The sequence below is a fragment of the Rhipicephalus microplus genome, chromosome X (assembly GCF_043290135.1).
Source record: "Rhipicephalus microplus isolate Deutch F79 chromosome X, USDA_Rmic, whole genome shotgun sequence".
Lineage (NCBI taxonomy): Eukaryota > Metazoa > Arthropoda > Arachnida > Ixodida > Ixodidae > Rhipicephalus > Rhipicephalus microplus.
In genome coordinates, this window is record NC_134710.1 from 296,904,497 (window position 1) to 296,918,425 (window position 13,929).

Sequence of the window (13,929 nt, forward strand, 5' to 3'; positions counted from 1 at the left end):
GTTAAAGGACTAAATGTAATGTTGCAAAATCCTGTTGATCGATAAAACTCTGTTTTTTACGCTTATTTTTATATCTGTGTGCAGTACTCGGCAAATCATGGAACCCAAAACCAGCAACCGCAGCCACAGGCAGCCCACCCAACTGATGAGCCACGGAAGCCAAAGTTCGTGCAGGTCACCAACTTGGAAGATGCCCAGGTGGTGCGTGCCTGTGACTTCCACCCTAGCGGCCAGTTCTACGCTGTTGGCTCCAACTCCAAAACCCTTCGTATCTGCGGCTACCCAACTATCACTGACCTCAGGCATGTTTTACATTACTGCCTAACTTTGCCTTTTACCTGTAAAGCTCTGTACATCACCAACAAATATTTGTGCGATGCATATGCATAAATATAGTACAGTATGTGTGCAAGAAAATGATTTAAGGGGTTCATTATGTGCATGCCCTGCTTTTATTGAATGGCCCAGCCTGTCACTAGTGCTTTTCATTACAAACAAAAAATTATCTCTATATTGTTGTACCGTGACAAATTGAATAAAGTAACAATTAAATTAATGAACACCAGCAACATTGCTGGTGCTATTATCTCGATTACCAGCTCATCTAGCATTACACAAGTAGGTTGATGTTACAGTCTTTGGTGTTATGTTGAGATACAGCAGTTAAATTTAAATTCACATGTCCGATTTGAACAGGTCGTCATATCTAGCGGGGCCCAGTTGAAAGCGTGTCTTCTATCGTGGAGGCCATGGCAGGAAATTGTTTAAGTGCCATTCTTGTTGCTGTGTCTCCCGCTACTTTCGTTTTGCTACTATTGGTGTCGGCGACCGCGCAGTAAAGCCCATGTTACAGGCAACATTCTGCTTGGGGCTGGTAATTTTAAGTACGCTAGCCTGATGTGGACCACTAAAACGTCATTTTATTTCAAAATAAGTGCTCTTTTGGCACAATAGTAACACTCCGAGGTTTCCGGATTGCCATTTCAACAATCATTGTGGACCTAATACTCTTTAGTGTCCCTTTAACACAGTTCAAAGGGGCTCTAAAGAGCAAAAAGATTTTTCGCGTATTACTGAAGTACAATTTCTCAATCCTCTAAACGCCCCTCTTACTGTAACACAACGCTTGGGAAGCGAGAAAACCCTCAAAAAGGAAATGCGGGTAGAGATACCACCTTAAAAAGGCCCTGAAGCACTTTTTCAGCTAACCATGGAACAAATTCACTGGAAGAGCTTATTGCCTCACGAATTCAATGCCGCGAAAATTTTAAGAATCTGTCCTGTGTGAGTGGAGTTAAAAAGATTTGTTGCACCCTGCCATCACATTCTGTCGTCCTAGCGAAACCACTGGAAGCTAAGCAAGGCGGAATGCAGGGGCAAAAAAAAAGAAGTCACGCCCACCTCATAACCTTAAGCACATTTTTTTTCTTTCAAATGCGCGACTTTTTCAGCGTGGTCGCACGCGCGTGTGGACAAGTTTCGGCCTTCCGCGGCGATCACTATAATGACCTAACGTGCCATGTACAAATCAGCCAATAGCTATTAGATTATTTTCTACGAGTGATTTTTGAGCATCTTCTGTCATTTGTCAAGAGAAGAGAAAGCAATTTTTAGCTGACTTTGATAATTTATTGTAAATTGCAGGCCTCATCCTGGGCTATAATATTTGGCTTGCATGTTCTCGGAGCCTCTAGTACTGATTGGCAGGATTTTCTGACCATGCTCGAAAAGTGTTGCAGGGCCCCTTTAAGATTCCTACACCACCAAACACTGTGACGAGATAGATATTGAAGGCATCTACTCGGTTCTACACAGCAGCTTCTAATCGATAAAAATGAGGTATACTGTCATCTGTGACTGCCAGAGACCTAGCATACGAAGTTTCAGAAAATTTAATTAAGCCAATGTAGTAAAAATACAAAAATACATTTGGAAATTTCTGATGTCGCACATAGAGAAGTTGCCATGTAAATTAGAAATGAAACTTAAACCTTGATTTTCTCAGCTGTTAATGAACCTGTGGTAGTGAAACATATGGCAATAGTGTTCTTAGAATGCAGTGTGTCAATCTAACTGAATTGATTGTTTCTTTTTAGTGTCCATTTAAAACAAGTTTTCATATTCAGCATTTACTAGCTTGTTCTTGTTACGGGTGTGTTTTAATGTTGTTCTCTGTTTTTTTACACGCAATTGAGTTCAAATGAACACTCCATTCTTCTCTTGTAGAAAGAACAGGAGTTAATTCTTAACCAGAGCCTACAGCTGTTGCTAGCTGCCAGAGATGTTTGACAGTGTGGTATTTCTTCTAAATCTAGGCTGATGATGATATGTGGGACATGGCCTGCAGCAACTCACTAATTTTCTCTGCTCATCTTCCCGCACTTTTCATTGACCTAAAAACAACATACTGTGTCCAAAGCATGACAGGTCTTTTTTTTTGCGTAAACTTCAGATGAAATGTCACGGTGACACCAGCCATAGCACTGATTGATTAAAGTAGTGGCTCTCAAATGGGAGTTCCCGGATCCTAGGGGGTCTGTGATCCACGGAACCCTCACCTGCTTTTTTTTGCATTTAGAAAAATTTACATATGTAACTCTGTTAAAGCGCAACTGTGCCACGTATTGACAAACTGTCCAGAATGAAGTGATGTGGCACGTTTGTTTAATGTTTTTGGTAGCAATAAAAGGCACCTGTTTCACGCTCCGGTTGTGTTACTTTACCTACATACCTACATCCCTACCCTTTGCTGCAAGGGTCCCCCATTACCTGCACCAGTCCACAAGGGGTCCCCAACACATCCATTACTGACAACCACTGGATTAAAGCATTTGTGTTGACACCGGAGGAGTTTTAAGGTGTTTTAGGCAGTAATACACATGTATAACTTATCCGTTTGAGCCAGTACCAGTGTTTGCAGTATTACCTGTAATGTGTTACTTTCTTTTTTAATTTAGTTAGTAATATTCGAGGACTGTCACAGATAATGAACTTATAATAATGTTTTTCAGTAATGTGAGGTGTGACATTGAGAGACCTTGGTACAACTAGGAGTTCTCTCAAAGCCATATTAGTAAGAACACACCCCATACCCAGCACCCCAACCAACTGACCCAACAGTAAGTTGTAATATAGGAGGTGTGATGTTATCACCAATTAATTTTTATTCCAACAATCTTGAAAGTTTTGCTCAAAGGACCTTCGTCTCACAGATGCCACTTTACCAGAGCTTGCCCCTAATGTTCTTTTGTCACAGCGGAATATTACTGCCAGCCCACTAGGCATTGACTATATGAGTACCATCCAGCATGTCCACCAAGCACCTTGTTAAGACGTTTTTAATTATGAAGCAAGGCGAACTGTCCGATGACAAGTTCAAAATGTAGCTGTAATTTAAATGTCTAACTGAAAGTTGTCCCTGCAATACTCTAGCACTGTTTATTAACTCTGTTTTCACAAATAAATTTTCTTATTGGCATCTGTCAATTTACATTTCTTTTGTTACTCCATTTCTGAGGGTATGTGACTTACTTTGAACACTCTAATATAAACGCTCACAATTTTCTTGCCAATTGTACAGGTGAAAGGGGGAATATTGTATATTTGTGCAAATATTTTCTTACAGAACTAAACCATTTAGGCATTTATTTATGGCTACAAAATTTGAACATCTTTTTTGTTAGTGTAAGCATGCTGTCAGAATCACTGTAAACGCTGTCAGAATGCTGTCAGAATCACTGAAAGAAAATGGATGTTTTCTTTGCAGAGAGTATTGATAATGAAATCTCATGTTGTGTTCAATGTCACATTGAGAAAAATGCCATCAAATCTAACCAGGGGTGTTGGCAGGGGTATGCGAAAGGGGTACTTACTCCCCTCAAGACACACCATCGCTTACCCTCCAACCAGACTACACCAACACTCCTCCATCAGCAATGCAACACAGGTTTACACCGGCCAGGACAAAATCCTGCCGATGCCCATGCATGTAACTCTAGAGTCATCTTCATGGGCCACTTTAATAACACTGGGGCCTCGCAACTTGTGCAAAGTTTTCTCGTTAAAACAGTATTTTGGGTAAAATCCTTGTTTGGGCTAGAAGTTTTATGTGAAATACTATCGTGAGCTTTATAACATGGTCACTATATATCCTTGTAGCAACGATGCACTGATTAAAATTTATGATCATATAGTAATGGCTGAAGTAACATGCATCACATTTTTTTTTTGCAACAGTTACATGTCACCTTTTTTTGTAGGTAATTTAGGGCGACGACACGTTCCTTTTTTGTTAGTGTAACGAGTAGCTGATTTAGTTCCTTTTTCTCAGTAATGCCTACAACACTGTCCAGTACTTACAGCTCGTATCTTGTTGCCCTGCAGGGAGGGAGACGTAGCTCACCAGCCCACTGTGCTATTCAAGCGGCTGAAGCATCACAAGGGCTCTATCTATTGCCTGGCGTGGAACCAGACTGGGGACCTCTTGGCCACTGGCTCCAATGACAAGACAATCAAGCTGATGCGATTCAAGTCTGAGACATGTGCCCTTGACAGTAAGAATCACTATGTTCACTTTTTTTAACACGAGAGCATCGAAGAGCCTATTTAGCAGAAATTTCAGCGTCGGTGTTGGCGTCGTTAGTTGTGAGCAAAAAAATCATCTTATGCGTGGCCAAAAAATCGAGGATGCAAATAAAATAAATAATTAAAAAATTCCTGGGTCAAAGTGACATTTGAACCTGGGTCTTGTGGGTCTGAGTGGGGATCGAACCCAGGTCGTTTGCGTGGCAAGCGGATGTCCTACCACACAACCACGTCTCTGCTTGTGAATACAGAGACAATAACTTCCTCTGCTTGGAAGTGCAGTGAATGTAACTTTCATGCTTTACAAACACATGCGTCCTTTCATGCTTTACAATTACATGCGTCCTGTTACATGCATGATTCACAATACACCATGGAATATTGCACTAATAATGTGTGGTACAAGCGTACATTGCAATCCAGGTCGCGGGATCGAATCCCGGATGCGACCGCTGCATTTCTGATGGAGGTGGAAATGTTGTAGGCCCGTGTGCTCAGATTTGGGGGCACATTAAAGTTACCCAGGTGGTCGAAATTTCCGGAGCCCTTCACTACGGCGTCTCTCAGAATCATATGGGGGTTTTGGGACGTTAAACCCCACATATCAATCATTAATCAGCGTACATTGCAATTGAGCATCAGAACATGCGATTATCGTAATGACTTCATGGTTTTAAGCCTGTCACCCATTACAAAAGGTACAATTGTTACTGTGCTGTTCCCTAAAGGCCACAAAGTCGATGCACAGCATGTTGAAAAAGATTTCATGCATTAAGCGTTTGAAATACGCACTAGGCACAGGATATCACTATCGCGTTTGACTCTCAAAGGCGAAGCTTAAGAGTCCCACAATTTTTTTCCTCATTGAAATTCTCTTGTTGAAATTTAACTTGCCCTCATTGTACTCTGTAACTCTATTATGTTTTTATGTAAAAACTGTGTATGCACAAGGATGAGCAAACTTGCGGAAGTATGAGGGTGTGCGAAACCTTATACAATGTAACTTCCACTTGCCATTGTTTGAAGTGTCAACACAAATCATTAAAACCTGCGTTTGACGTGCTCTTGCATTTGCTACATTGAAAGTACTGAAGCTGCACATGTCCAGACAACAAGTGTGGCTTCTGTTCCTTTGGAGTTAGTCTGCATCATTGCTATATAGTCATCAGACAGTTAGCCTAAGATTCCTGCACTGCTGCCGGAAAAAAGGGGCATGCAGAGATTCCTAAACGTTCAAGCCAGATGAAGGTACCGTTTAAAAATCGTTCACAAAACGGATGTGATCAAATTTCACCTCGTGAAATGCTAACAACATTTCCTTGTCTGTAGGTTTTGTCATGTTGTGCACTTAAGAACATGTAATACAAGTGTCATTTGTAACCTATGATTTACTATATATTTTTCGCTTTATAAAGCAGTTGCTAAACTGTAGAGTGCATGTGAGAAAAAGAAATGGTGAGATGCTGTTCTAGGATCGGAGCCTTATTGTTACTGTTCTTTTCTTTCTTGCTTGGGTCCCAGGGTGCCCTAAGCTCTTGCACCCCTTGTGGCACCAGCTGGCATAGTCTTCTCCAGATGGGTAATTATTTCGATGGCACTGGCACTACATAAGCTTCTCTCTTAAAAAGCAGCCTGGTCTGCAAACAGTATCAGCAACAGTATGTAAAATGAGATGTCTGGTGCTGAAATGAGAGGTGTATCAGTGGGAGTCACCTCAGAATAGGCTGGCTTCTGTCGGTCAGGTGCGATAGGGTCAGCTTTGCCATGAGAATTCACCATGTATATAGAATCATGCGTCTTTAATATGGGAAAGGACCCGAGGCATTGCGGGTGGAGACCAGGCCGATTGGGTGCATAGCACACAAAGACATGAGATGAAAGGTGCGTGTGCTAGAACAGGACACGTTTTGCAGGGTTTTAGATCCAGTAAGAGGTCACGAAAAAGTTTCACATGCTCGTGACTGGGTAGAGAAGCCAAACGTGGCTGTGGTGAGGAAAGGTCAGTGGGCAGATGATGCATAAAATCGTAGATTAGCTCCGTGCTTGAGCACACCATGTTGAAGGTGCACTGAACAGCCAGAAGTAGCAGTGGCATATGTTAAATCAGTTTTGATGGTGTGTCATCAGATATCGGTACTGACTCGAGCTGTCGGTTTAAGCATGGAACAAAGAAAAACAAAGGAGAGAGCATTGCATCACACAGTCAGCCTAAGCACACCAACCCATTTTAAAGCCAGCAGCGTCGTCAGAACATGTGACATTTTGCGTCAAGATCAAGCAAGAAATGTTATTTGCTGAGACTTCTGGGTATGGCGCTTGGTTGCTTTTAATCAAAGCCCGCATGTTCGGCACAAACCGGCTGGCCCACTGCCGAGGTTCAAGAACAGAACTCCACCGGTAGTACTCAAATCTATTATTTGCTGTGACATTGTGATTGTGTGTTGGGCCAACACGATGGGCTTCGATTCCATGATTCGATTCCCTCCTTTTCTTTTTCCTTCCTCTATGGGTGCAACCATTTAAGAGGTCATTGATTTGGGTATGATAGGCGGCAGTGCACACACAATTTGTCCCAAGCAAGGGCAGAAGCTCTTGAAACAGAGGTGCTTAGAATTTGTGTTCTCTGTCAGTGAAAATTTGGCTGTGAATTGGAAGCGGCCATGTTGTAGCATGTCGACCCCTCTTTATATACCGGGGGTTCAAAGTTATGCTTTATGATTTTTTTTAATTAGGCACTCAAAAGCACGTGAGAAGCACTTGGGCAAATAAGTTAAGTGGCCAGGGGGACAGAAAGTTAGATGATAATTATTACCATCAGCAGCCCATTTGACTAAAATTTAATAATTAACCTACTACTGGCTGTGGTAAGTTGGCATAATTATATTGAAAAAATATAGGCAGTGGGGCTTGTACACAATTTCAGTTGGAAGATTTTTTCTAGCATGCCTGTGCTCCAAGATATCCAGCTACAAAGTTTGTCTTTCACATGATTATGTATGCAAGAGGGTGAGGGTCAGGGCAAAGCTCCTCCCTAAATTGACGCATCTGTTATGTGCGCTGTTTAGTGTGTGAAAAGGGTGGAAGCACCCTCTTCACACACTAAATGTGTGTGAATTTTTGCGTACATGATGGCATTACTCTTGGGCAGCTTCATGAGGAAATGGGGCTGAAAGAGGAATCAAATTAGAAAAACATATTGCTCGATGTTTACAGAAGCTGCTGAAGTGGTGCAAGTTCCGATCTTAGCTCTGCTTGCTTCTCTTCACCTTTTTCTTTCTTCGGTATGCCCAGTACACTGGTTTGTGGGGTTGAAAGGTATATGAAAGAATTTGGTCGATTCCCAGCCATGGCGACTTCATTTCAATAAAAGTGGAGTCAATAATTCTAGTGCAACACAATTTGTGTGCATACTATAGAATTCCAGATGGTCAAGATTCTTCTGTAGCCTACCACTAGAGCACGCCCCTTTATGACCCTTTGCAGTTTTTGAGATGAAAAACTCCATTCAATTCAAATGCCAGCATAGGTAGTACTGCTATCTGTGCTTTTACCAAAGTGCCATGATGCTTACTAACCAACCCTCTTCAATACCTTCATAACCAAATTTCGCCATTTTGCATTTTTTTTTAACAGCTGGAGGAGAAGCAGAGCTTACCATGCATGATGGAACTGTTCGCGACGTCTGCTTTGTGGAGGATCTAAGCAACCGGTCAAGTCTGCTTATCAGTGGCGGAGCAGGAGACTGCAAGATATACGTTACTGATTGTGAGACGGCCACGCCTTTCCAGGCACTCTCTGGACATTCAGGTGAGCTGTCTTTGGCTGTAGTTGGACAAAAAGAGGGCTATTTTTGCACTTCAGCAGCTTATTTCCTAAACAAAATGGATTACCAAAGTTATGTCAAGTAAGGTTTCCGAAACCTACTTGTGTCTGCCAGTAATGAACAGCTATAAAAAAATCTGACAGGAGAAGTTAAGCTTGAAAATTTTAGAACATTTTCTCCGGTTGTGCAGGACTATATTACTTCCTGCATTGTAGCAGGTCTTTCCTCCTGTTCATGTTTGGCTCGGTTACAACTTGACTCTTTGTTTTAAATATACGAGGGACAACAATTTTGGTTTGTTTGGAACATCAGTTCTTAATGAAACAGCTACTGTACTACAGTTGAGTCTATTTATAACGATATTGTTTATATCATTATATTGGATATAACAATCAACAACGGTGGCACCGTTCACTTTTGTATGCTTTCTATGCTCAAATAAACCACTTATCATGGTGCTGGCCCCAGCAGGGGCGTCTGCGCAAGCAGGCATTTAGTGTATGGCGACACCACGGACCCAAGCCAACGAGGGGGTTTCGACCCCCTCCCATGTCTTGCCGTGTGTGGCATTGCCGTATCCAGGGAAAAAGGGATCCTGGGGATTGAACCAATGCCGACTGTTTGGGCTTGGACCTTTAAGGCCCCTCGGAGGATGCAACACACCCCTTTGGTCCCGGCTTCACGTAGATGGCACTCCGGATTGACCAGCCCAAGGGAAAGTGGCAGTCCCCTTTTCCTGTCCTCCTCTCGTATCTTCCTCTTTCTCTCTTATTTTCAATCTGTCATGTCATCTCCTCTTTTCAGTTTCAGTTTATTGAGCGTAATTGGGTGAGGGGTTACATATAGGGAGAAGTATATAAAAAGAGATCCCTTAGTGTGAACACTGCAATGATAGGCGGCAGTGCTGCGACTCGCTTTCAAATTTCCTGGCGACTAGGGTTAACTTTGTGCGGGTAGCAGTCTTGGATACGGCATATTTGGTTAAAGCAGTATCATACAGCTGGGGATTGCAGGATCTGTGTTTCGCACATCCTGCAACGTCCCCATGTAGGCCTCGAGGTGGGTAGTTCGCGTTACTGCCAAAACTTAGTATATTGTATGGCTTTTTCTCTCCCAAAACTTTCCGATCACTTCCAAAAAAAAGGAGCACAGAAGACTTGTTTCTTTTCGTTGGTAACCAGGGAGAAACATTCCCATGCTATCACATATTTCATTCTGAAAAAAATAAGCGGGAAAGACAGTGAGAATGATCTCGCCTTTCTTCATCTCAAAAACTTTGCCAGAAACCCTTGGAGAAGGTTATAAGGCATCAAGAATGGCAAAGGGAGACCTCTTGGAACTTCATAATACCAGAAGCTGTCCAATCTAATATCATTTGGGTACGTCCCAGTGACAGTCATCCCGCACCTCACAAAGAACACGTCACGTGGGGTTGTCTCCAGTGGCAGGATTTGACTTCCTATAGTGGCAGGACTTCACTTCCAGTAAAATTGCTAGTGGTAGCGCGTAAAATATGTGACGTTTTAAAGTTTCTTCTGCTTAGAGCGTATAAGTCCGTAACTAGCTTTGAAACTGAAAAAATGAGTCGATGTGAGGTTGATATCTTCATTTAACATTAAAGTGGGGCTTCAAGGCAGTGCAGATTTTTCCTGGATACGTGTTTTCGCGGCTTAGCACTACTTGAAATCAGTGAAACCACTTTTAAAAATAATTAGATGCAAACATACACCTGAGTAAGTGATTCCACGGCATAGGACCCCTTTATAGCAGCGAAGCCATTTTTACAGGGTGTTACACATGTGAATGAATATGCATATATTTGTTTATTTCTATTCATTCGAAATTTTCAATAATTTAAATTTAATTTAAAGAAAATTGAAGTACTACATTATTCGTTCGATTATTTTTAGCATTTGAATAATCGCACAAGCCTACTTTTCTCCAAAAAAGCACATAGTTGCACCATCTAACTTGCATGCAAATGAGTTGTTTTGACTTTTTTTTTAGCTTTCTTTTCTGAACATGCTTATAACAATCATCGCTTGTGGGATCTCCTAGGCACTTGGATATCGTTATAAGTAGACTGCACTTAAAAAGATTGAAACATAGACATTGCATTATGTGGCCACTGCTACATGAAGCAAAGCAAACTGTTACATTGCAGTTTAGCATGAGAGTTAGGGAATTTGTGGTGTAGGGTTTCTGCTTCCTGTTTGGTTTCAGCTAGTCTGTAGTTCATCGAAGTGCCAATGGGACGAACAAAATGGTAGAGGCCTGTGTGCTGTGCGATGTTAGCGCACGTTAAAGAACATCAGATGATCCAAATTTCCGGAGCCCTCCACAGCGACGTCTCTCGTAACCATATCATGGTTTCGGGGCAAAAAAAACTCCTGATGGTATTTTGTTGTTATTAAATTAGCAAGCTTAGAATACCTTTGTATGCTAACTGAAATGGCTCGGTTGTGCGTGCTGCCAACTTTACAGCGTGTTTTACAAGTTCTTTTATAGCTGAAGCACGAAAAGGTATACAATAGACTAAGGGAACAGGTGTCAGGTGTAATACCCCTGTCACACGGCCACCACCAAACTCCGTTGAACACCGTCAACGTAAATCTCCCCTAGGGGGTTCGACGGAGAAGGAGTTGTGGCAGTGTCACACGGCAATGACAAGGTTGTAACAGTTGCCACGAGGGGGCTCAGCTGGCGCTGTTTGATTTTCGGAAAAGTATTCTAATTTGATCCCTATTGATTTTTTTGTGAATCCTCGTTATGCGGTTTTTACAAAAAAGCACTATAAAGTAGGTATGCGACTAACAAACCATTAAAAATAATTTCAAATAAAAACGCATTTGCTAAATGTAGCAATGCTGCTAGTGACGCTGGCCACATTGTGCTTTTAGTTGTTTTGTTGCCTGTGTACATGCCCGGTACGAAAGTTCTTATGCTTCCTTGCCTCGTGAGCGCACATTTTGTGTTCGTCAGCCATGAGTGACACAGCGGACGACGTGAGGAAGTGGTGCGATATTACGCTAGTAATGACGTTGATCGGCTGGCGCCGGCCGGCCCGACTCGCGAGTCGCGAGGCACGATGTGTAGGGCATCGGTGTTGAGAGTAAGTGAACTCTGGCAGGCGTAAATATTGTAAACAAACACGCGTTGTGAATGAGTACTACAACGAAAGAACGTTTAATGTTGCTAAAATGTATTATTCTTTCACTGCAGCCACTTAGTGCTCGAAATTTTTCTCTGACCTCTAGACTGCTGAGGACGAGAGTACCTCGTTTCGCTGCGAAGGGAGATCGTTGAACGTCCTTTGCGAAATGCTCCGTTCACCTTCGTTTGCGTAAGGGTGGCCGTGTGACACCAACTGCATCTTCGTTGTCGTAAAGGCGAGGGAGTTAAACGGTCTTCACGGGTGCCCGTGTGACAGGGGTATTAGGGTGTCACCTGCTTGTGCACTGCTACGAACGCCAGAACTTGTTACAGCCTGTGTGCTGAATTGAAAGAGCCTGTGTAACAGGCTCTGTTGAGGCAGCACACAATCTGCAAGCAAGACACTGGTTGCAGCACATAATCTTGCGTAAAGTGCACCTGTACAAACACACAAAATAAAGTATTGTATTCCTGTGCGCAGATACTTGTTTCTACTTCTTTGCTCACTTTGCATTCTCCTACTAATTCACAGGTCATATCCTGTCCTTGTACACGTGGGGAGGAGCCATGTTTGTGAGTGGCTCTCAAGACAGAACCATTCGCTTCTGGGATCTGCGCACCAGAGGCTGCGTCAACTTAGTGACTGCACCACCTGCAAGTGGCAGTGGACCTGGTGAGTTCATGTCGCGCTCATCTCTTCCGTCTAAACTTTAATTATACAAAGTGTCCCAACCAAGGAATTGTGATCATGCGATATCAGCCTCGTCAACCCTCTAGTGTAGGTAGTCCAAATGTTTTTCAAGGAATTGTAATGAACAACTGGTGGGTTCGGTGCCCTCCCTGGTAATGGCACATCAGTGATAAGTGCTTAAAGAGTAAATAAAAGATTTCGACAAGGGTCCTGACAAAGACAAGTACCCTTGTTAAAATGTTGGCATTAGCAGCACTCCTTCCACGACTTTGAAACTAGGTAGGCGCAGTTACTCGACAGGCAGGCATTCTTTTACTCAACAGATTTAGATTTTGTATTTGTGAGGCTGCTCTTCAATGCATCCAAATGCTCACACTCTGCAGGGGTGAGACAGCTGCGCGTATTGTGCTTTTTTTATACGTTTTCTGTTTTCTTGCCCCTAGCTGCTCTAAAGCAAAAACATCGCGCAAACTGTGCCAAACTGCCCTGAAACTGCCTCAAAAGCAAGAAGTTGTATGCCGACCTCAGCTTCAGTAGGGGAAAAGGTTGCGTTGACTACGTGATTTTTCGAGCAGGGCCAGGAGTACAAAGAAAATAAGATGCGTCCAAGCCAGTTTTTTCACTTTGCACTACAGTGTTCTAGGTAGAACACTGTACTTTGCATCTTTCTGGTGACGAAGGCTTCCATGGTGCCACCGTAATCTATGCTGGACTGTTTTAAATATGCGTGACCCCGCAAAAATGTGCTGCCGCGCATCGAGCGTACTGCTTCTGCTGCTAGACTGTGTGTTCTGGCGCCACTGTCATTTAGCGAAAATCACTGAGTTAGCCACTCTGCCGAGTGGCATGCATAGTGGGGTTAACTCTCATGTCCTTTGTTGTGCTTAGCGCATTCCTTCAGTCGCTGAAGTTTTCATGTTGACGCTGCTGCATGCGGTCACCTATGTGTGCGCGTTTTGCCGTGAGGGAGTAGTACCTTGTTGCGTATGTTGCGTAAACGTTGTCATCCCCCTGCATGCAATGAGTCTCCTGGATGCTTTGGCCAGTGGATTTTCAAACTGGTTTCTGTGAGCGATATAACATGCGCAATTCGCTCCTGGTGTACCCCTATTAAGAATTAATTTAGTTAAACAAGCAAGTTTTCATTGCATTTTGCATTTTAAAAAGCCATCGCACGCCAAATTCGCACATCGGTGTTTGCAGGTAGCGAGATATGCTCTTGGTAGCAGCTCTAAAAACTCACCCATAGGGTACGCTATGAAACTTGCACGATTTAGGAACCCATGGTATTCAGGATGCGCGTTCAAGCCAGTTTAAATGGGCACCTCGGCGCTTGATTCGTGACTCATGACACATCAGTAATCGTGTGGCACAGTTTTGTAATTGAAACTCACAACAAGCGCTTTAAGAGGCGTCGCTGTGTTCCAGATAGGCACTACCCAAGCTTTTAGGCTTAGCTTTAAATTCGACCGTTGTTTCAGTCGGCAGTCGTTCCGAAGTATGACTGGCATGCATTTTTGTATCTTTTTTTTTCCAAATCTGGGCTCTATACGTTCGGTTGTTTGTTTGCGTGGACACATTGCTTATGTGCGCTGCTCAGTGCGAGCGCTTTATGCGAGTTGCGAAGCGGCGCAGGTGGCAATCGCAAGTCTATGTAGTATTGAGATTTTGGCAATAA

General features: G+C 42.9%; 1 protein-coding gene across 1 annotated transcript in view; it reads left to right on the forward strand.

The window, feature by feature from the left end:
* Positions 1-13,929, forward strand: part of LOC119161377 (WD repeat-containing protein 47) — a 170,738-nt gene that overhangs the window by 132,218 nt on the left and 24,591 nt on the right. Inside the window, exons 6-9 of the mRNA XM_075879415.1 lie at positions 85-306; positions 4,388-4,553; positions 8,218-8,391; positions 12,093-12,233. Of these exons, the coding sequence (XP_075735530.1) occupies positions 85-306; positions 4,388-4,553; positions 8,218-8,391; positions 12,093-12,233 (703 nt within the window). The remainder of the gene's footprint in view (positions 1-84; positions 307-4,387; positions 4,554-8,217; positions 8,392-12,092; positions 12,234-13,929) is intronic.